This window comes from Maylandia zebra, linkage group LG13 (assembly GCF_041146795.1).
Source record: "Maylandia zebra isolate NMK-2024a linkage group LG13, Mzebra_GT3a, whole genome shotgun sequence".
NCBI lineage: Eukaryota > Metazoa > Chordata > Actinopteri > Cichliformes > Cichlidae > Maylandia > Maylandia zebra.
In genome coordinates, this window is record NC_135179.1 from 18,004,792 (window position 1) to 18,029,560 (window position 24,769).

Consider the following 24,769-nt stretch of genomic DNA (forward strand, 5'->3'; position numbering starts at 1 on the left):
GTTTTTTTTTTTAAAAGTCACAAAGTTTTAAAAGTCACTTAATTTTTTATTTGGTTGTTCTTTTAATTACTACATATTTTGTTCAAACGTGGGAAATTAACTGAAAGCACATCAACATTTTTCATAAAAACAAAAAAGTACATTTTACCAAATTCTTTACAGTTACTATTTCAAAGCAAATTCACAGACAGACTTGCGGAATGGTATAAGACAGGGGAACAGTCATATATGTTCAAGTCCAGTCAGTAGTAAACAAATGTAGCTTTTATGCAAGTTACACTAGTCCCAGACATGATCAAATTTTAGTCACCAGGTAATCAACAGACAGCCTAAAATAGTGAGGCTGAGAAGAGTCTCAGTTGATGTTCTGCTCCGTGGGATTATGGACGTAAAGGGTGAGTGACGCAAAGACGGTAAAGAGGATAAGATGTTCAGAGAGGAAACAATCCAAAGCCATCACACTAGAACAAAACTCCTCTCATATTTCATTGAAGGAGCCAGCTCCTATGGGTAGAAAGTAAAAAGACACCACAATCAATTTAAAAACTAAAAAAGGACTGAAGCTTTGAGCAACTCTATTATCTGAATGACTACATGCAAAACAAGGGCTGAAAATAATTTTCTTCTATTAGTGTCTGGGAAGAAAAATTAAGTGTAAGTTGCATAAAATTCACTAATGAAAGGGTCTTTTTTGTGTGTAAATGAACAAAAATATGCTGTTTTCAGTTAAAAATAAATACAACACAATATAAAGAAAGTAATTTTCTATCCAGAGGACATCCTGGACTTTAAACACCGGTACATAATTGCAGAACAGAACATCAACAAAAGGGTAATTGCACTTTTTAAAAAATAAAATCTGTCTAATTGCACTGAGCCTCCCGGGTACTGAAGAATCTGAGATGGTTCTCATTACTAGGTCTTAATCCAACTTGACACACAACAAGTCCCTCGGCTCATTTATGTATTAAAATTATATTAAACTCCAGATCTCAAGTCTCCGTGGGGCATATACATAAATACAGTATGCAAATAACACAAAACAAAAAAAACCCCAAAGCGCTTTATTGCTGCTGCTGAGCAGTAATTGTCAGGTACGTTGTTGGACCATCATTGTTCACAGACAGTATACTGGTATCAAATACAGTTTTTGAAAAATGTGTGTGTTGCTGGAATGGCTGTAAGGCTCAACATGAGCCTGGGCATTGCTGTGCTCTCACATAGACAAACGCACTTACAATGACTGTGAGCCCCCCCCCAGAAAAAACACCCACTTCGACCTGAGAAATCAACCGCTGCCCATCTCAGGCTGCACCTTCACTTTAACACCAGCAGATGGCGGTACAGTCAGCTCCTCAAAAAGCAATGATGCACATCGACTCTGTCACAGCCATAAATAAGCAGCTGTATTGCATTGATTTTATTAAAAGAAACTGAGTTTTTCTGAACGTAATGAGCAGCAGTGAAATGTTACACTGACTTCAAAGTCATTCTTAATGCTTAACTGTGGAGTAAACGTGGCAAAAAAAGGTGTTTTTTAAGCCAGAAATCAGTTGGCTGTCTTGTGATCGAATACTAAAGTAGACCAACATGTAAGAGAGCGAAAACAAATAAAATACACTTACACCGAGTACTCATCTGAAATGCTCACTAAGAATCCTTTCACACTTCCACCTTAATCTTGCTTAATTAAGTGAAAAGATTAAGTGTGGCTGGATTGTAACCATGCAAAAAAACAGGGTAGGAGCTAAAGCATGTTTCTTTTTTGTAGTTAAAACCTTTGGTTAAAGTTCAGTGGACAAACTGAAAGTAGGCAGCTGTGGATTCCTCGAGGCTTGTCCCATGGCTAAGCAAGCGAGTTAACATGTTAAAAACTGTAAATACCTATTAAAAAAAAAACAAACAAAGAAAACAAAACACAAGCGCGACGTTGTTTATGCCCGAAGGGCCTCATTATGATCGAGACAAAGCGCAATTTCCCAGTAAAAAAATGATTTTTTTTTTCATTTTATAAATTTTTTGAAATCATTTTTAAAAAGATTACATTCTCAAAGCCTTCAGAAAGTTCACCATGGGGTACAGAAGTCAAGTGGCTAGATTTTCCATCATCTGAATCAAAGTTATGCAACTGACGTCGTTCAAATGACTCATTTTTTTTAACCCCAAATCCTTTTAGTCATCCACAGAAGGATTAATCTTTAAGCATATGTTGCACTTGAAGAAAAGTTTGTTTGCTCTCCCCCATTTACAACGTACAAGATACAAGAAAAAAAAAAGAGGGGGCAATGAGAAGAAGGGGTGGGATGTGCTTTGGGGACTAAAAAATAAAAAGTGCTTTGATGCATCTTCGGATCCAGGTCTCGCTGGATCCAGACCGCGTGGAGCTGACAGACCGCAGAGATGGCAGTATCTGGAATGTTCCAGAGATCTTGATGCATGGCGCTACATACTGATCCATGGCAGGTTAGCCCGACACTCACAGGAGGTAAAAAAAAGAACAGATTGATCAAAACCCACAAACAAACCACACATCGGGGACCTGTAGACCTCCAGAGCCTTTTGCAAGTCCATTCTTTTCAGTCCAGCTCTCCCAGAGGTGTACATTAAAGAGTCTGTGTGTGTGTGTGTGTGTGTGTGTGTGTGTGTGTGTGTGTGTGTGTGTGTGTGTGTATACAGAGTGGTTTGCACCAGGCCTCTTCCAACATTTACAGAAGTCAGTGTAAAGAGTCTGTTCCTGGGAAAGGAAAAGATGCAGGTGGAGGGAGGAATACAGTGTGATAGGAGGAATGTAGGCAGAGGGAAGCTCATGGCCTCTCTGTCTTTGTGGATGGAGTTTAGGGAGTATAAGGTGATAGTGGAGGACGTGGGTCATTCTGGCTTCAGGGAAAAGGGTACGGTTGTTCCTCAGTGACCGATCACGACTGTTCCTCTCCTCTGCGGGCCTGTTTGGGTGTGGAGTATGTGCACGACAACCAATGGCACAGACTCTGTTGTCAGACATGAAGCACCTCCATACTGTAGTCCTCTGTTTCCGTGTACTGGGAGGAGTTTGTGTCTGACAGATTGGGGGCCAGAGCCTCTTTGTTCTCCAGACTCGGCTCCATTAGGGGGGGCTTCTCCAGTGGATACTTTTTATATGTCTCTGGACGGTTCTGCACATATATGACCCGGTTATACGCCTTGAGTCTCCTCCATAGATGGATGTAGACTTTGCACTGGACGTACATGAAAACCAGTCCACCTGTAAATCCGATGGCCACCACCACAAGCTTGGTCCAGAAAGGCCATTCCAGGATTCCTGAGGAACAGAGAACAGACAAAAAATAAATAAATACATAAATATCAACAAGTGGACAAGTCAAACACAGAGAAGACTGTTTATAAGCTGCTGCAAATTCATCACATTTCAGTGAATTGTTCAACAGATCATCCTTTAACTAGAATATGCATTAGCAGTGAGGATATCCGCTGCAGGAAACTGTGTCTCCCATTCCTCTATACTGCAAATAGACACTATTATTACAAATTGCCCAGTGTGCTCTACTTTTTCAAACAAGATCTTAACAATTTACTGATAGAGATTTGCCTTTTTTTAAAAGTCAAATTTGTACAGGATTAAAGTCAAAGTCCTGAGCATGGAGAGACGCATGTGATAGCGAGCATCCTGTCATATTTCTATGGTAATGCAATGTGGGTGGGGCCAGTCAATGGGATAAAAGTCAATTATTAAGTTATCTTTTCAGATATGCTATATTGTTTGCATTGTGGCAGCTGACACTAACATTTAGTTTATTGTGTGCATTAATTTACACACTGCTCAAAAATGTGAAGGAAATTAAGGAAGCAGAAACCACTGTGATTTCACCTATTCTGGCATAAATGAAACTAACAGGTGCAATGGAGAGGCAACAACAAACAAGTCAACCCCCCAAAAAAGGGGAAGCATGAGTAGCCACAATAGTTGTTGCTCCTCAGAAAAAGGTGCAGGTACCAGGTGTGCTCCTGGGTTGAAGCCCTTATACGGCCCTCTCCAGCTCTCCGTGTGCAATGGCTCATCTCCTCCACACTGTTGAGACTTCAGATATTTAAGTAACTAAATGATCTGAAATTCTTATCTGGTTCTACAACCTATACACATCTCTCAGCTGACTGCTTTTTAGAAACTCTCTTATATTATTATATCCATATTACCCATCCATACTGCAGTGCAGACTTTTCACAATTTACAGACATGGTGTTCAAAATTGAATTGCCCAATTAGACGAACAGAAACAAAGAAACAGGGGGATAAATGGTGGCACCCTGCTGCAACATTTCTACTTCATGATAGGCTGGGAGCCTTTGGTACAAAAAATGAACAAACAAATGACTCTTTTAAAAGTGGAAACACTGCCAAAAAAGGTGCATCTGTCTATGCAAAACGCTTAGCATTAATGTGATATGCAGTTAATTAGGCAAAGTACATTTCTGTAACTCCAGGGGTAATTATAACACCCTTGCAAAAAGCAGAAATCAAAGAAGAGGATATAAATTAGCAATTTCTGGGACATAAATATTTGTAATAAGCCTCAGTGCTCTCTAAAACAAATAATAAGAGGCAGCGAAAGTACTCAAAAATGCCCGAAACCCATCCGTTTCTTCATATTGGCTACCATAACAGCTAGTTTAAGATATAAAAGTGCCTCATATGAGGAATGCCAATTCAAAGAAGGCAAACATAATATAACCAGTGTGGTATTAACTATGCTGGACAGAGATGTCAGGGGCTTTCTATCTAGCATTATGAGAAGCGATTAATGTGTCATTTGTTGTGTGAGAATATGTCAGCGAGGTTCATTTTAATCAAAGCCTTCAGCCACAAAGTATAACACAGAAAATAAATCACAGCATGTTCCTCAGCTTTGTCTGTCTGTGTTCATTAGGCGGAAACATTCAGGGAGGTGGTGTGAATATAACCAGCCTTAAAGGATGAAGTACGATTATTTCTACTCGGATATCAAAGAAGAAAAGGGAATGAAAAGGACGTAAAGAGTGGCTGAAAAAAGGACTTGGTACAGAAGGGAGGGAGAAGACACAATGTGAAAGTCAAAAGGTCAAAGTTGAAATGTTTACCTGGGACTCTTCCGGCTGCATGGGTAAAGAGTGTAAGTATCATGTATTACAAAAGACGTACAAACAGATTGAAAGAAAAGGCAGAAATTAAAAACGATGTCAGATATTACATTTACACAATTTCATCATGCAATCAACATCAGCTCTGTTCCACAATCATACATGGAGAAGAAACGTCAAGATGTTTACATCCATCTTTCCTTTTATTTTGAGAGAGAATCTAGAAGAAAAATAAATGGCCGTGGTTCTGTGAGGCAGCAGACAAGCAGGACTATTTGGCATCACCATGGTGACTGGACCTGACAGCCCTCAGGGACTGTAGCAAGTCTGAATCATCAGGTTGGGCTTAACAGGCACAGCCTGCTCTTCCATCTGTACACAGTTTTGAAAGTGCCAAATATGCCAGGGAGGGATGAGTAGCAGCAGAGGTAGTGCCAGCTGATGCTACAACAAGTCACCATTACAGGAGCATTCTCCATTTTTATCCCTGATGATGGGAGCCCAAAGTGGATGCCCACTTTTTATGGCTGTAAGAAGCAGCTCAGGGAGCCCAGTGTTATTTTCCTCTTATTCTGAGATTTGAATGAAAAACCATAAAGCCCTGCTTGTTGGACATTTTTACTATAGCCAGCAGCAGGTACCAGTTTGGCACACGCATAAAACTGGAAAAAGCTAGAGGCAAAATCTGAAATATTGCGATGGAAGAAAGCAGTCACCCTTTTCAATAAATATAAAAATGTAAACATAAATGCTGTGCTCAGAAAACTGCACACCTTGAAGGAATTGTATTTCAGATCAATACCACTCATGTTTGTAAGCTACATAAAGCATGAGTGGCCAGTTAGCTTTCCTCAAAAGTAACAAAATCACACTATAAGCACCACAAACTCACTTATTTGTCATTTTGATGTGTTCAGATCAACGGTCCCTTTTTAGCCTTAGATAATAAGTTATCTAAGTCCATAGACTGTATATAAAAGAAGGCTGTAGCTACCAGGTCTGAAGCGGAAGCCCTTTGAATATGTAAATAACCTGCAATAAAGACTGAATTCAGCAAATATAGACAGACAGATGTGCTTCATAATGATAAATAAGCAGGCCTCCAAATCCTCCTACACACAGCCTAAAGGTTTTTATCTATTTCAAATATTATGATGTCATCATGTTGTCAGGCACCTCCTAGCAACAGGCTAAAGTCACTTGTTTATGTACCTATGACACCTCAAGAAAATATCTTGTCGTTTTCATTTTACATCAATTGAAAAATTATACTCCTAAAAGTCGACTTATATATGGCAAATTACAACGTCATCATGTTGCCAAGCAACCACCCACCAATGGGATAAAATCAGCCATTTAAAGTGTCACGTTATTCTAATTTTACCAACAACAATATGGACAGGCCAAACAATAGTGTAGCATGGGTCTATACTAGTATTTAAAGAAAAATTTGTATGAGCTATGAAAAATAAGGGCAACGCACAAGTACCGTCTTTCTAGTGGCCGACAGTGGTCGACTCCTGTGCTTGCAAAAAGAAGTTCATAAGAAAAATCACCCTACGGTAAATCATTTCCATATCCTTGTCACTTCAGTGACGTAAAGCATTGCGTGTGATGTGTAGTCAGCTGTTGCATCCAATTTTTTGCCACAAACACGCATGTGCCAAACTCATACTAGCTGCTGCTGTCACACAGCTGTCATGCCACTCACATCACACATATATGCTAAAAAAATTCCAGACTTTGCACACTATTCCTGTCTGGTTATTTTGCTGAGTACAGTTTTTCTTTTACAGTCAGATTAACCACAAACTAACCTTCGACACACAAAAACAGCATCACTTAAAAAAAAATTGCCTCACTTAAACTAAAACAATCTCTAAAAGTGTCAAAGAATGAGATGAATATTTTTGAGTGCTAGTCACAACTTGGAGACAATTGTGGATGAATAGATAACATCCAAAACAAACATGTACCACAGACGATGTTGTATTAATGTTTTAGTGTTTGTTTGGGTGCGTGAGAGTCAGTGCTGACCTGATTTGATTTCCTCTGCTGTTCTGTCGATGAGAACGTAGAGGGACCACACCACACAGGTGATGGCGATGATGTGGAAGGTGACTGAACACATGATCTTTCTTCTCTCGCTCGCCGTCATCTGTAGTTTCTCCCACTGCCAAAGATGGAAGACTTTTGAGCATATTCACACACATTTAAAAAAAAATAAAAATAAAAAAAGAAACATGCTTTCAAACTAAGCAGAGCCTCTATGGCTGAAAACTAAAGCCAAAGATCAAATTCCTCTAATGGCCAGTCGAAACTGGCTCCAAAGTGAGCCAATCCCCTAAAACTCCTACACTGAAATGCCAATTTTCAGTCATAAAAACATGTTTCCATTCTGCTACAAAAACTGTTTTCATCTCTACAGACAGTCTGTCTGAAATGTTCATGTTCCAGCTTTGGTTAGTGAAATTCTATTTCCTTTGATTAGTCTGTTAGTTAGCACCAATTAGCAGATATATACGTCTCTGTATTGCACCTCCACAACTGATGAATGCAGCCTGCTAAAAAGGCTTGCTAGCATAAGATGACAGCACTCTACCCTTTGATCTAAATATGGCTACTTATGCAAGGCCATTCAAAACAAAACAAAACAAATAAACAACCACAAAAAACAGGACGGCAGCCTTGATGGCAAAGTTAAGGGAGGTGAAGGTGGCATCATCCATCTTTTATATACAGTTTTTGTTTGAAACACTAAAATCAGGGTGGTAGCCTCCTTGTGGTTAGAAACAAGTGGTTGCCCAGAGGTTTATCAAGTAACACCTTTAACTTCTGGGCGAAGAACTGTTGACAAGGCAACTCGTCTCCCAACAATCACGATCTGACTCAGGCTGACTGCAATCACAGGCTGGTGAAGGTTTGCAAATCACTGCTGTATTATTTATAATCTGAGTCGGTCTGCATGGATGAGCGCAACTCGCCTGAATCTGATCACTTAGCAGCGGACTCGACTGGTTGCATTCTGGCTATACTCCTGTATAACATCGAGATGCTGTTTGTGGAGGAATTTCTGTTTCAGATCTAAGCAATTTCGTGTTTGAATTTCTGTGTATGTAGACAGCAGTAGATTTGGTTAATTGCCGTATTAATACATATAGATTGCATGCAATAGGCAGCTTGATCCCATGCTTATTGGAGTTTTATCACTTCGAAGATGGCAACTGATTGCAACTGGTTGCCGACCTGGTCCCCGTCTTCAGAGCAGCCATTTCGACAGCCACAAGATTGCAAGTTCATTGCACACAATCGCAATAAATTTTGGTTGTGCTGCAGTCTTCACCTACTGTTTTTCCCAGATGTGAAAGTACCATAAAGACCTTTTTTATTCAGCTCCTGTCAGCAAAATCCAGTGTTACACAATGCTTCCTGGCAGGGTTAATGAGATAGAGAAGAGCATGGCATGCAGCATCCAGGTGATATACCCTGCTACCTGCCAGGAAGCTCAGATAACTGTGGAGCACCTGGTCAATCATTGGCTGCACTAAAATAAATGCCAGAAATGTGCCCAGCACTAAAAAGAAATCACATGATATCTGTACTGTCAGATAGCTTTGTGTAGCTTTCCCAAACATCCAAATCCATAATAATGAATTCAGTGATGAATAATTGCAGGGTCACTTTAATAAGACGCGGGTGTTGCCGAACAACATGACATCAAGCACTCTTTAATAAAAACTTTCATACTGACAACAACATCCGCCTCTCATCTCAAATTTCCTTGTGCACTCACACATGAACAACTTCAATATTCACCCATGGGATTCGGAAGCTATTAACAGCAGAGCATTTGTTTAAGGCCTTTTGTGCAGCTAATGAAGGGTGGAGGAATTTTAATTAGAGTGTCCTGCTATCTTCAGGCCACAGTGATTGATAAGAGCCTTTCAGGAACGTGGACTGCCTCTAAACCACTGAAAGGGATCACAACCACCCGGACAAGTGGTTTGCTTATGAAAATGGCTTATTGTGCTCTTGTGTCTGCACGACAAGACTGGAGATAGTTTTTTGGTATTTTTCGCTTCACAACAAAGGAGTGATGTGAGCTAAGTTAGGACGCAGAGACAAGACTGTGACTTTAATAACTGAGGCTGAACTGCTTAACAGCCAAATATGCACACACCTAACCAGCTTACCTTGCGCAGTGGTTTGAGTTTAGTCTCCATGATGAACTCGTATTTACACAGCTCACAGCAACGAGTGTCAGAGCTCTTGATCCACTGCTGTAGACAGGACTGGTGGACAAAGCGCAAGCTCCCTGTGCAGTGGCATGGTGTGATCAGAGGGCTCTCGTCATCCCCTTCGCAGTGACAAATCCTGCAGGAGGCAGAGAATACAGTCAGCACTAAGCCACAGGCTAGACAGCTAGTAACAGGAGCAAGATGGGAGAGAGGGGAAAGATCAAAACGGGAAAAGTTGGCAGGCGAAGGCGACACACTGAGAAAACTTGGGAGTTGTGTAATATAAGACTGCACGTCAGCAAAGCTGGAGTAGCATTGCCAAGAGCACAATATGCAACTGATTTTTCCACACCTACAACAGCTTTAGGTAAACAGGTGAGAATATGATTTCACAAACAGAGAAAACAAAATTAACACCCTTGTCACAGCAGAGAATTCATGTCCCACATGAGTAAACCCAGTAAAGACAAACTAAATAGATTCATTTGCAAGTCCAAACAACATTTTGAGAAACTCATCTCCTGCGTTTTTTGTGTTTCCGTGCAAAACTGAACACTTTTAATGTCATTTCGCTCTGTAGCTGTACAGCACTGAGTTTCATTGTCAGACAAGAGGTAATAAATGTTATAAATATGTGAGTTTTTTAATTACTGTAATACAGTCCATGACAAATACGTCTGTTTGTGTATCGCTGCAATGCACTGCTACGAACGCTGATGAAGGCTGACGTGCCTTGGAGTTGTTGCACTTTTAACACCTAACAAATGTTGGCCAAAAAATAACCACATGAACACGATATTCGTTAAAAATACTACAGGAAGCAGCTATATTCTCTTTAACAGGTGTTTGTGATGCTGTGTCCAGTCCCCGTAGATGCCTGGAAAGCCTCGAGTACAGACACCGACAGCTGGAACATTCGATTAGGCGTCTGTTGCCTCTAATGACTGCTGGACAGTCTGTTGTCAGTGAGAGGAACCAATCACTTTTCCAATAGACTGACTTGAAGGAGTCCACCACTCCAACATCACACACATCAGATGCTGTCTGATAGGATGGAGGATGTTGGTCTGCGTTGCCAGACACTAAGGAGGAGTATGTTTGTCCGAATCTTTCCACTCAGTGAGAGGCAGATTGATGGGCAGTCTGAGCAAATCCAGACTATGTGGACACTTTCACCTGCACGATAGTCAGGATCTGTCAGTTTTAGTGGTGAGAGGAGGTTACATCACACGCCATGCCTTACTTGAGAAAGTAGAAAATTATTATGATCTTAGACTTCAATGTCAGGACATCGACTTTGTTGTGGTTTTTCAGATTACAGTCCTCAGTGAATAACCAATAAGCACCAAAATCAGGCTGCTTGTTAGACCACAACATGACATTGATTAAAAGCCGGACTGATGTCTTTCTCTAGACTACCAGGGTGCCTGATAAAGGGGTTAAAGGTGTTGTAGCTTAAAAAGCAAATAATACCTTAAATGGGTACAGAATACACAAAGCAGGGCACATGTTCTATTAATCTATTTTTCAAATACATTTTGTTCCCTACAGATTTCACAGGCAGTAAGATCAATAATCCAGGAACGTCTTCTGTGATGCTTTCTTCTCCTGAGTGGGTAGCGAGGAGCAATGGCATGTCTTTATGGGCTGGAAGATGCAAGCAAACAAAGCGTGGCGAAGACGAGGTGGAGGAGGAGGAGGCGGAGAGAGCCGGGTGTTCAGATGGGATTGTCTTTATCCTGGTTCATGGAAGGATAACAACATGAAGGAACACATGCACGCCCACGTATGCGTTCACACATGTTAGAAAAGGGAGCACACGAGATGACGTCTATTTCAAGACTTTGCTGAACTGGCCAGTGTTACAAGATTAAAAGACAAAGTGAACAAAGGTGGATAAAAATAGGTCATATCCAAAGGTTCTTAAGCAGAGGAGGTGGAAGAAGTGGAATAAGGCCTGGGGGATTAAAGGAAAGGCGAGACACAATCGACATCACTAGAATAAGTTTTTTGTTGTTGTTGTTTTTGATTATGGATAGACTGCTTTGTTTGTGTTCATTTGCATGCATAACGAGATGATGAACTGCAGATTCTCATCCCACACATACTGTATTTCTATTTCAATTTAAAAAAAGAAAAGCCAGAGGAAGTAGATCATTTGGTGCTTATATCAACGATTTCTGCCTGCTGAAATAAACAGATCTGACAAATTATTCTTCTTATGTGGGAGGAGATAACCACAGAAAAATCCCAACACCTCCGCATGGAGTTGCGGTGGAAATGCAGCGATCGGTAAACAACACGAGCGGATGAGGGCGGAGGAATCTTTCACTGAGACATTCAGGGAACTTTCACCTGATTCCACAACAGGCTGAACCGCCTCGGAGGGACGCAAGAAATCTCACAAATAAAGCACGCAACATTCACCTTCGTCATTTAACACGAGGCGCATCCATATATTCCAACAGATTAACATAATAACCCAGGCGTGGAAATTCACAGGTAAATTAACTTTTTGTCAGCAGCGGCACATTCCGTGCACTCTTAGGACGTTAAAATTAAATTTGCATCACTTGCGTCCACAACACACCCTGTTTGACGGTAGTTTTAAGATGGCAGAGGCGCCGTACGAGTATGACAACATTAAAATGTGAGAAGCAAACAGAGTCAGGAAATCACAAGCCCCAGAAGCTGAGAAGGAAACAAGCTCAAATGCCTGCCGAAGCGTTCGCTTTCTTCCTGTTCCTCTTTTTTTTTTTTTGCTTCCTTATAATTTTCTCTGGTGGCATGAAGCCAGTCTTTTGCACTCCACACTCCCTCGATGTGTTGCTTAAACACTGCCCTCCCTCCATTTATTCCTCATTCTGCCCTCATCCAAAAAAGTATGTGTATGAGAAGACACCACTAATCTGTCTTCTCTTGCTTTTCTGCTGAATAGATTTTCCTGTGGAAGATATGTGCGGCATCTGAAGTATTTGCCTCTCAGACTCTTTTCAGTCTGCGCAGTTTAAGCGCTGATCAATTCAGTGGCTTTAGTAGCTAAGCAATCTCTCTCTGTCTCCTTTTATTTTTCTTTCTCCTTTCTTGTCTCTGATCATTTAAGCGGGTACTCGTTTGTCTTTGCATGAGCACGCTTGCCTTCAAAGAGAATATAAAATTTGCTGAGGAGACATTTAACTGTTGGAGGAAGGTTAAGGAATTACACAGACCCTAGCTGTTTTATGCTGTCAGATTTAAAAGCTTAAAAGCTACCCTGTAATGCTGTTTTTTTGAACATTAGAGCCACTGCGGCTCAATGTTATTTGAATTTCCTGCAAATTAAAAACTGAGTCATTAAATCCTACATTTAGTTGATTATGGAATAACTAAAACTTTTGATAATTTTTTTTTAAAATCGATGCCAACTATTTGAAAATCATTGCATGTTCTTGCCTAATCCACAAATATGCATTCAGTAATGCATATGTATCAAAGTAAAGAAACAAAAACTGGAGAAAATATAAACTTGAGTACAATCGCTGTGATTTAGTTAGGAGGTTGTTCATGGTTAAGGAAAAAAAAAAAAGGGGGGGGGGGGGGGGGGGGTTCAGGCCCATCTGAAAAGGTCACTGTGCTCCCTCGGCTGAATTCTGCCGACACACTTTCAAAGCTGTAAGTGAAATTAAATCCTACAATTTGGTAATGAAAAGGTTGTACACCCACATCACAGATATCGCAGTAACAACCAAGCGCTGGGAGCTTAGTGCACCTGCAGCAAACGCCGCAGCGACCGAGAAGGACTGAATTTGGAGTACACACCCCTCATTTAAAGCCTGATCAAAAACTGCACACAAACAGAAATGTGTTGACAAGATTTTGTGCTCACACTCTGTGACTCCCTACTGTTCTGATGTGTGTGTCTTTATGTCTCTTATTTTGTAAACTATGCTACCAAAAACAGATATTTTTGCACTTCTGTATCTGAATGAGAATCAGATTTATTGACCAAGTACTCGTACACATACAAGGAATTGGGCTCCAGCTGTTTCTTTGCTCTCAGTGCACGCAACAACAGACAACACTGAAAACAACATAGCATAGAAAATAACAACACATGAAGCTTATTTATGGTGCAGAGTGTGAGTATACTGGAAAAAAGTTTGGATTAAATAAGGGACGGATAACTAGTTACTACATGTATGACCTCTTTACCTGCAATACATTTAAAACTCATCTCAAACGATGGCTAAAAGGGGATCAGATTAGTGATCGTTAATTTTACAAATAACATCAATCATCTTTAATGTTGTAAGTTTTTATATTTACTTGTTCTGTTTTTTTGCTATGAGATGTTATGCTGTAATTTGATGTATTTGTTGTCTGGACTACATTGTTTGACATTGTCTGACGGTCTGCTTAATTCCTTGTTTACTGTTTTTTGTCTGACCTGCCAGCGACTACAGATGAAAAGCAGCCTTTTGGATAAATCTGGCATATTTACACTGATATGCTCATTAATATGCACGGCCCCTTTCAAATAAACAAATTCAAATGAAAAAAATATGCATATGATTGCACACGGGTTCACAATGTGGTTCAAAGTAGTTTGTTAATGCTTTTATGAATTTGTGTACCTGTAAAGGTGAACCATGCGGTTACGACTATACAGGATAGCCTCCTGTTGTGCTTGCATGCTTAAGCAAGTTATTATTAATTTGAAAAACCACACATCTTTCTTTGATTAGAATTTTGTGAACACATGTGACAACATCTGGCCAGAACCTTTCGAAGTGGAGTTTGCGTGTTGTCCGCGTGTCTGTGTGGATTTTCTCTGGGAACTTCCGACTTCCTCCCACAGTCCAAAGACACGTGCTTACCTGGTTAAAGTGTAATTCTAAATTGCCCATAGATATGTCTTTCTCTTGTACTAGCGCTGAGACAGATGCAACCTGTCCATCCAACTCTTGCCCTACAGGACAGGCTCCAGACCACAAGATGTATTTATTTATTTATTTATTTATTTATTTATTTATTTATTTATTTATTTATTTATATCTGGAATAAAAATGGTTTTCAAGTGAGAAAGGTGAATTTTCAAGTCAAATGCTTCCTTGTCAAGCTTGGTTCCCTGAGCCAGCAAACATACAAATGCAATCAATAGGAATGTTTGAATTCTTTGAAGGAATAAGCTTTTTATGACAAAGCAAATCCGGCCATTTTGTAATGCGTCTAGATGAGAAACACTTATCTGCTTGGTGACATTTCTAATGAGGAAGTGAAGCAACTCCCTTCACACAGCTGACTTTCAGCCACTACTCTCTGAACTGCTGACAATAAAGGAGTTTGATAATAATTAACCAACTAGTCACCTGTGAAACAAACAACCTCCCACACATACTTTTCATAGGTGAGGTCAGCATTAGAGCTGCGCTCACGTTTTAAGCCACCTGACAGAGAACTGGAATAACGTGTTTGTGTGTGCGCGTGTGTGCGTGTGTGTGTGTGCAGTCAGACTATCCAGGCTATTTGAAGCCAATAATCTGCCTTTTGATCTCTGGCCTTCACTTTGCCACTTCTAAGCTGGTGTTTCTCCATCGGCCCACAGCTGACATGTAAATCTGGAAAGCAGTAGATGCACACACCAGAGCCAAAGTGACAACAAACAGAGTCATATATAATTCAAAATCCTTTAGATCTCATTAATCCAGTGAAGTGCTGCCACGCTTCATATCGACAGCAGGAGTTAAGGCTCAAAATTCCCGTTCTTGGCAACCAGCAAGATCTACTCATCTGCAGAGACCTCGCAGCCATGACCTGGTCTGTAAGAAAGTTACGCACAATGTGTCTTTATAATAAGAACTGGCTCTGGCAGTAAGACGGCATCCAATTGGTCATGTGACAAAGACTGATGGTGGACCCAGACACGGGCTATTTATTGTTCTCTGTTCCACTAGTTCTCAGACATATACTCTGTTCCTCTGTGCTATTAAATTTTCTATGCTAACCTCTGCCCTTCTATCAATTCCATAATAGTCCTATTGCCCTCTATTCCTACTGCAAAGCCTCAGGCTTATGAGCCAAAATCAATCAGATTTTTTTTTTTTTTGCAGCCTATATACGACACTTTACTGCCTCATCGATCTAACAAATGAAAAAATATTTTAAAAACACAGCTTGGCAGCACAATGAAAAACACAGCAGAACATTGAGATAACAGTGAAGTGAAATTAGATGGTATGAAATTACTTTACGGCACATTTGTGTCACACACAAAAGGGTTGAATTGGAACAGCTGAGGAGGAGGTGGACAGTGTTGTGGTGTGTGGAAATTAAAGCATCTACGTGTCAGGTTCTTCTGAGTAACTGCTCGACTCTGAGCAGGGATTTAGACTACAAATACCACAACGAGATATTTTCTGGGTATACAGGCTATGGGATGAGAAGCTCTCCACTACTCCACAGGGCTCTGGGATTCACTGCCACGTCACGGTACAGGGGTGGTCTGGGCTTTACGTCACAGGAAGGGTGGGTGTGGATTACGCCGTCCAGACAGTCACCCACCTGCAGCAGTCCCCGGATAGAGAATAAGGTGACAGTGGCCCCGTTTTCTCTGACAAAGGGGATGGACAGCAGTCCAGATCGCTGTCTCCTTCCATATAGCACACTGGAGCTAGAAGTCCAACTGACGCAGCCACTCTCACCAATTTTGGAGATGCTGGTTGACCCGTTTCTTTTGAAGTAGGACTGGGCTGGTCTTCCTCAAACACATCGTCATCTCCCACTAAATCCTCAGAGGGCAAGCCTGACTCGCTACCTTCCAGCAGGGCACTGGAGGACTTGATGTGGAGGTGGGAGGCGTAGCTGCCCAGGTCTGAGCATTGCAGGCTGGCTGATGTAGAGGATCGAGAGAAGGGAAGGAGGAGACGAAGAAAATTGGAGCTTGGGGAGTTATGGGGGTGGTGGTGGGTGTTGGAATGAGGAGCGGTGAGGACACCGTGATCAGTTGGGAGACAACTGGCGGGCGCTATGCCCAACATGTACTTGTAGTTGTTGGTGAAGGAGGGAACGAGGTGGGGCTGGGCGCGCGTTGAGAAGCCAGGATTTGGGATCTGTTGTGTGGGCGTTGCAGCCAGCTTGCAGTTGAGTTTGTGAGCCCTTCGATCCAAGTCAGGAGGCTGAGCGGGCTCGAGCTTCAGCTCCAACTCTCCCTCAGAGCACGTGCGATCTATAAACTGCAGACCTCGGCAAAGACTGTCCACACGCTGGCCGACGTCATTCAGAGACACCGAAAACCTGAGCGAGTTGTTGGAACGGATGCTGACGGAGGACGGACGCAGCAGAGAGAGCCAGTCTCGCTGTTTGGCGTGTTTGGAAGCAGGTAGGACGTCTGTGCAGAGGGTGGTCACTGAAACATCTCCTGAACCCTGACAAGTTTTACCCTTAGAACTCAAAAGAACCACCGCTGTCTGCTTCTGAGTGTCCTGATCCTGACTGATGATGTGATTGTGCGTGTTTGTGTGTGAAAAAGGAGCACGCAACAGACAACAGCGGTAGAGGACAACAGGAAAAGGTAGGGGGAAAGACAAAAAAGAGAAATGGAAGAGACATCATGCATTTAAAAATAAAGGAGTTTGAAAAATAGGATATATAAACACCAGATGATTAATGTTACCGTTAACTCCATTTAGCAGCAGCTTGCAACTAAGGCTGCTCCCAGCAGTGACATTGTGCCACTCAGGGGTAAAAGTTAAGCCAACATCACCCACTGATAAGCAACTTCATCACTGATAGACTGATAAATAAAGTTCATTTACTGCACGCAGGTGTTCATATCAACCTGGACAAATATAATTTCTTGGCATGAATTCAGACTGAAAGGTACCTGCAGATGTCCTGGCTAGACGGGGAAACTGACGTCCTCGAGAAACTGCACGGAGCGTTGACTGAAGTCGGGCTTCCAGCCTGAGAAACAAAGCACACGCAGAACAAAAGGCAGTTTAGGACAGAGAGTACAGGCACGTGAACATGAAACCCTACAGTTAAATAAATACTGCATCAATCAACAGGCGATTGTATTTTCCGTGGTGGCGGCCGTGGCTCCGCGTGGTGAGGAATTATCAGCGCCAGCGCCCATCAGCACATTTGTGTGATCTTTACACAAAGAGAGAAAGCATGTTGTGTACTGATGCACAAGATGATAGAGAGGGGAAAAACAATGCTGCCAGTTAATCTGTCTAGTTTAAGGTGAAATCTGCAAAAAAAGAAAAATAATATCAACAGGCGGCTGCGAAGAGAGAAGTGCTGATGAGACCGATCGAGAGTTAAGAAGAACGAGGCGGCGAGCGAGGCACGGCTGGGGGACGTGAGGCTGCAGATTAATGCTCAGCTTCTACAGAGAATAATTTTTAAACACGTGCACTGCAGGTGCAAGGCTGTTAGAATGAAAACACCTTCAGCATCATCAAGGCTTTCACCAATATTTATTTTACAAACATATGAAGATTACTTTTTCCTCAGATTTTTTTTTTATGACAACTTGGGTTTTACTTGCAAAATATTCTCTTATGTCTCACAGGATAATAAATCTAATTGATCAGATGATCATCCTGGTAGATCATTCAACTATTTTAGTGCACTTAACCAATTCAGGTGTATGAGACGAGTTGAAGCCTTTCCCAGGAGTCATAGGGGGACACCAAGGACAGGTCGCCGGCTTGGCTAATTCACAAATCATTCATAATTCACACCCAGGGTCAATTTAGAATCACAAATTATTTACTACATCATATTTTATTATTATGTAGCGTCACTTGGGTGTTCCAAAAACGTTCACTTAGATGAGTTCATCTGTGAGACGAGACACAAACTGTGTGGCTCCTTTTAAATAAGTAGAACTGCTCTCAATCATTTCGTTGTATCAGACCACACTGAAGCCTTTGAAACCCTCTTTTTCACCTCACATTCAACATAAATGTGATATTTTCATCCTACTTTCAACCAGAACAGGATTGAGTATATTCCCTCAAATACAGATAATATTCCCTAAAGTCTCCCATATTGACAGGTTCAGACAGGATACATAACAAATGAGATCAGACAGTGTTTGGGTTGCTAACATAAAGACATGGGGGGGAGGGCCTGGTAATTTCAGCAAGAAACTAATTACCTATTGATTTAATTTCTAACTAAAGGAAAGTTTATAGCTCACGGCCGGACACCAATCAATAGAAAATTCAATTTCCAGCCATGCCCTTTCATCCTGTTTATCTGTCTGTGCATGAGCAGCACCGCTTCTTTTTCCCCACTTGCACACAAAAGCACTTAAACACGCTGTCCTCCTGTTTCACGTCACTGTTCTTCCACTGCTTACTCAGGGATGTAATTTACTTAAATCTTTTATTTCCTCTGTTTCTTGTTTAATTTGACTCTTATTTTAAACAGCTCATGTTCAAGGTCACCGTTTGGTGCTCTGGCAGCAGTCTGGCCAATAAATGTAAAATGAAAAGACAGAAGTGGATGAGAGACAACAATTAAAGCGTTATTATTTAGCAGACAGTACCACAATAAACTACAAAAACCGAAAGCTACTCAAATGAAACTCAAGAAACGCCGAGTTTACCTGAAGCATCGTGGGAAATACGAATATGGGCTGACCAATGAAGCAGATAGGGATCTTTATTAGTTACGTTCTGTGCAACTCGGCAAATAGATAACTCACTGCGTCTTTGAGCGTTCAGACAATAACGTAGTTGAGGTAATAATGATTAACTTCCCGTTAAAACCCTGCATGACTCCATAGTCCTATTAAACAGCTGCTCTTTCTTAACAGCTCTCTCTTGTGAGGACCTGCTTTGATGAGTAAATAACTGCCTCCGTTTAACATATAACAAAAAACGCTGGAGGCAATGATACTTCAATAACTGCTGAAAACTGGTTTTTGGCACCACCGACAGTTGTCGCACTTTGAAACCTCTAAACTGTGAAAGGAAGCAGATTCGCGCTTAAACGTATCCATTCAGTTATGGTTCTCTGACTCTGATGTGCTAATTAGATATAATCCAGCCTCACTTCACATTCACCCTAATGAACACCTGTTTATTTTATTGTGAGTGCTGAAAAAAACTCATATTATTATAATAACCACTAATTTAACCTCTCTCCTCAAGCACCACCGCCCTCCACGCACTCTCACGCCACGCATAAATTATTCACTTTTGTATTTGTTGCACTCTCTCTTATCCCTGAAACACCTTATTACTCGCATGTCATTACCTCTGCCTCCTTCCTTCTTCGATAGCCTTAACCTGCACAGACGTAGCCATTGGGGCCTTTTCAAGTAGAACCTTTAAAATCTAACAGGAGCAATGAATCACTGGCTCCCATTGAGAAACTCCTAACGAAGCTGGCAAGAATCAAAAGTTCACTGTTGACCTTTAAAACTGTACAAACCTAACCCGAGGTGTCAAAGTTTGTAACCAAAAAAATACGGGTAGTCTAATCTGAAGCTTAACAATTATTAACATATCAATTTGATCATGAGTGAGGTTTTTTTTATTGTGACGCACAATATGCAGTTCAGACCAGTTAAACTTGAAATGTTTTGTCAAACTTTGATTTCCCAGGACAAAAATGAACTTTACCGAAAGTGTTTGACATTTTGGAAAATAAGTTTATTATCTTTTTTGCCCGTGGTTCAGATGAGAAGATCGATACAATTATAAAAGGTCTGCGCGTTATACGTGAAGCTGCAGCCAGCAGGTGATTAACTCGGCCTCGGCTTTTGTTTATAACCTTCGTGGAGGTTAATCATAAAACTGATGAATATTACAGCTGAGATACGTTCTCATGCAGCCCTGCGCAAACATTTGATAAAATCTATTTTTAATCAAGAGCTTCTTTAATCCATCTACAACGACCGCAGTTTATACTTCTATAGTTTTCTCTGGCTCACTCACTCGCTTCTTCGTGGCTGTTGCAAGGTCATGCTGCTAATATAAAGTGGGGCCTCCAGCTGTGCAATTTATATCCCAGCAATATACAATACACTTATGTGTCATTACATGCAGTGCGCTGATACCCACAAAGCTGAATACGCTGATGGGTTTGTGCTGTGCCGCAAATGCTTGCGTATCCAACCACCACCATCAGATATAAGAAACCTCAAACACGAGATGAGTAGCCTAGTTACATTAATCATACACACGCATACTAAATAATCACCAAAGTATGACGCCAAAGCAATCCTCCCTAAAATCTAATGCTGTCAGATTTGGTGTTATTTTTATTTTTTTGAGAAGCTACAAACTCATTAGAGCTTTAATAAGGGTGATTTGGTAGCAGCAGGTTATGCAGGAGGCAGCAGGAAAGCTGATGGACTTGATTGGCCAATCATTTTTCTGGCACTCGAGACTATCTTAAATCTTGCCTATCCATCTGTTTCAATGGGCCCTCATGTGAGCTTGCAAAAAAATTGCAATCAGTGCAGTTTATTCAAGTCTTGGACAGGCTTCAAAGTGGCAGCACCAAGCTCTGAAAACGAGAGAATACACTCCGTTTTAAATTGAATATCACCATCCCTGCCTTTGTTTACTATAAATGACTTGTGATGAAGGAGAAACTACCCACTCACTCACACCACAGTTATCATCTCGTGCCGTATTAATGCTGTACCAGTTGAAAGTAGATTTACTGCAGTGAGCAACAGAAGCATCCTCAGTGATCTAACCTGGGATGATGAGGCGTTTACTGTCAACATCAGACACCATCTCCCCGGCAACCCAGTGCCGGTTGATCAGACCCCAGTAGCAATTATCCAGGGATCTGCCTTCTTAATCCAAAGCCACCTTGTTTCTTTCTCTGAGGCTTCAGTAGCTCATCTAATTGACTTCCTCTAATCCTGTCCGACGATGCTCAGCAATGCAAAAGCTTTGCAGAGCAAATCCTACCTCCTTCAGCAGCTTTGCCTTTAGGATGGCTCACTTCTGGTACTCGGCACACGGCCTCTCTGCCAGTTCCAGCCTGCTCAATACCACATGCCAGTCACTGGCAGTGCTGAAGAGGCCAAATAAAACTTCAAACTGTAGATGAGGTTTCTCTCCAGCCCTTTGGTCTTTGGCTAATGGTGGCCCATGAGGGCTATGGGTACACTATTAGTGGTCATGATGAACAATAGTGTCCATCTCCAAAGGCAAGGTGTCCAGGAAGGAGTTCTTTCCAAAGCAAAGGGGACTGGAAGGTGTCTCACTCCTGCTGCAGACATGGAGGTTTGCTGGACTGACTAGGACATCATACACAGCTTGAACCAAGAACCTCAACCAGTCGCACTCTTGTTTCCACGTTAGACCATCAGGCAGACCTCACATCGATGCTAGTTTAATTTATGACACTAAGAAGTCAAATACTTCTGTTTCAAGCCATAATTGTGACCTAAATGTCAAAATAATTATGCTAACTAATACTGATAAATTCTGCTAACGCAGCTGTCTAATGACTTTTGAGACCAATTTTCCCTAAATAATGTTTTTGACTAATAAACCTGCACTTTGGGCTCCTTAGTGTGTACTTCTTTAGTGTGGCTGTGTGAAAGTACCTGCCAAAACGTTTTCACAACCGTGCCATGTCTAGATGACAACGTAAACATGTTTTTTAAACAAAACTGCTCAACATTTTTTTGTTCCAGCTTCTGAAGCACAAGGAACTCTAAGAGCGCCGGGTTTTCCATGCAGACTAAAGCTTCCTGACGTGGTTTGTGGCAGTGAAGCACATGTAACGTGACATCTACACAGTGTGTGGAAATATGTAGATCAACTAGTAATGCAGCTTCATGTTTGTGCATCGGCTTTCTGTCAGACGAAAACTTCTGTTGTTTTTTTCCTTCTCATCGGTGCGTTTTTTTTTTTTTAAATCTTGATGGATGTTTTTTTAAGCATATCCCATCTCGCTGATAAATTCTCTTTGAGCATTCGACCTACGCATGCCTCCATCACTGCCGTTCGACACGCTGTTGGTTTTTTGGACTGTATGCAAGTGCATTTCCATAGCTTCTGTTTTGGTTGAGTTCCTATAATCCTTCTCTGTATGTAGCCTGAGAGCTAACAGATATAAATTATCATCATCAAACAGTCTTTGCATTAATTTATATTTATTTTTCAGGCCAAAAACACCCAAACCAAAAACAAGCAAGATTCAGTTAACTAGAAAGAAAAAAAGCTGAAGACTAAACCATCATAGAAATTATGATAGCAGGAGATCTAAACAGCAGACAACATGAGCCACTTCTGTGACAGCCTCTCAGATAAAGTTCATTTCCATTGCTGTTTATATTATTTGTGCCCACCCTCCACAGGTGTCATTTTACAGCATTCAGTCATTTTTCAGGGACCAGGCCCTGCTTCAGCAGAAACGCTCAGAAATAAGTAATGTGCCAGATTGAACACAAAAACTATGTGCTCATTTTTATCAAAATAGTAGCTTGGCTCAGTGCCTTGTTTTGACTTTGTGGTCTGCCAAGCTGAACAGACCAACAGAGAGGCTCTTCTAGTGATCAGAGGTGCAGATTCAGGTTGGATGTTGCAGCTGCAGAGCCTAAAACTCAAAAACTGCAGCAGCTTGAATTCTAGAGCACCACCAGATGTTTGGCCGACTATAAGCGGCAGCCCACTGAGCTGTGAGTCGCTGCTTTTTGTCTTTATGAGGACTGTAATACTATAATTCCTTCCCAAACAGTGTAGGAGGCATCACACAGCACCCTGGCACTGTGCTAAAGAGAGAAAGGGCTACAGCTAAGCCTCCTGACCTCACTGAGTGGAAAAATCAACTCACGCCAAATCAGGAGGCAATCCTCAGCCTACATCAGAAAAGCCCGTGTTTTTTCAGACAAGTTTATCACCGATAATGGTTAAATTTAACAAAGAAATGTTGATTATCTCCCCTCAACACTGCCTTTCTTTCACGATTCTCAGGCTCGGCTTGATGGAAGAAAGGACTCAATGAACAAACAAGCACCGGGGACAAGTGAGATGATGAGTTTATGGTCGTGGATACGCGTATACCTTCATATCCACGACCACACAGCTCAGCACCCCTCAATGACAAGTTCACTGATGGAGGCAATATCACCTTTATGAAACAAATGAGCCCCCGGCCATATTTGGCTGCTTGTTTTCCTGTCATCGTATAAATCTCTCTCTCCCGGTGTGTGTATTCCTTGTGACAGGTATTCCAGGGGGAGCAACAGGATAGCTAGAAATAAGATTTATTTCTGAGTCATCTTCAGAAAAGCTGTTCGATTAAAGAAAACAGCAATAAATAAATAAATAAATAAATACTGGGAAAGCCAAAAAGGCCAAACGCATCCCTGCCAGGTTATCCGTGTAAAACGAGAGCAGGTGCTTTAAAAAAATGAACGAATGCTTTAGATGTTGTAGCATTCGGATTATTCTGGCTGTATGACTGTGTCGAGCTGGGGATGTTATGAAATATTCCTCTCAGGCCGATGCTGCGGTTATTTATACAGAGAGAAATCTTTTAAGTAGGTCAACAATCGAATACGAGCGCATTCATTTTTGATTTGGTCTGACTGGAGCTGATGCGATTCGGCTTGAATCCATGCCACGCGAAGCCGTTCAACATTTGTTTTGGCGTCCTTATTCTGAATGTGGCCGGAGCTCATGTGCAAATGAATGAAAACAATCAAGTGTCAGTGAAGACCCCCCCAAAAAAACCCCAAAACAAAACAAAGACCCCTTCAGCAGTAAATAAGGTGACTCTTATCAGATGTACATTTCACCAAGATTCAGCTTTACAAACATAAATTAACTTGACCTACATTTGATATTTTTTCTGCAAAGAGGAACATTCGAGTCACTGCTGCAAATATGAACATCTTTCATCTCATGCTGTCATAACTGCAAAGCGTGGAAACTTGTAAATACACTGCATATATGCATAAAATCATCCTCTTCAAGCAGCTTCTAGGGAAAGTGGTCTCAGGGAGATGCCGTCTTAGTGAAAACACATTACCCACCTACAATAATCCACTGCTAAATCTTCTCACTTGGAGTCTCTGTCAAAAGATTATTGCACCATTTCTTTGTCTGCGATTCTCAAAACGGTCCACCGACTCAACCGGGCAACCTTTACAGTCATAATCTGACTCGCTCTCCAACTCTGAAGACTCCCAGCAGGCTTTTCCATCCAGAGAACAATTTATACCAACTTAATACCTGCCAGTCAAATGCATTTCCCTTTAGGAGCGAGTAGGAAACACCAGCTGCCAGACAGACCGGTGATTATTAATTAAATCTGTCAAAGTTAAGAGCTTTATTCAGACTTTATGTCTATCATTTCATTACAAACACATTTGTCAGAGGAATGGGGATCTATATAGGACATTCAATGACAATGGACTGCGTCTGCAACCTGATGAAATCCACCCCTCC

At 41.4% G+C, this 24,769-nt stretch overlaps 1 protein-coding gene across 7 annotated transcripts in view; it reads right to left on the bottom strand.

The window, feature by feature from the left end:
* Nucleotides 1-25: 25 nt before the first annotated feature.
* Nucleotides 26-24,769, bottom strand: part of marchf8 (membrane-associated ring finger (C3HC4) 8) — a 93,080-nt gene continuing 68,336 nt past the window's right edge. For 5 of the 7 annotated variants that reach the window (XM_023153433.3, XM_076891676.1, XM_076891674.1 and 2 more), the window contains 6 exons: nucleotides 17,212-17,291; nucleotides 15,891-16,820; nucleotides 9,306-9,486; nucleotides 7,150-7,285; nucleotides 5,113-5,127; nucleotides 26-3,298 (listed from right to left, as the gene is read on the bottom strand). In XM_023153433.3, coding sequence (XP_023009201.1) covers nucleotides 2,994-3,298; nucleotides 5,113-5,127; nucleotides 7,150-7,285; nucleotides 9,306-9,486; nucleotides 15,891-16,820; nucleotides 17,212-17,291 — 1,647 coding nt within the window. In that variant the 3' untranslated portion in view covers nucleotides 26-2,993. The remainder of the gene's footprint in view (nucleotides 3,299-5,112; nucleotides 5,128-7,149; nucleotides 7,286-9,305; nucleotides 9,487-15,890; nucleotides 16,821-17,211; nucleotides 17,292-24,769) is intronic. The other 2 variants (XM_076891677.1, XM_004551744.6) reach the window with 2 other exon arrangements.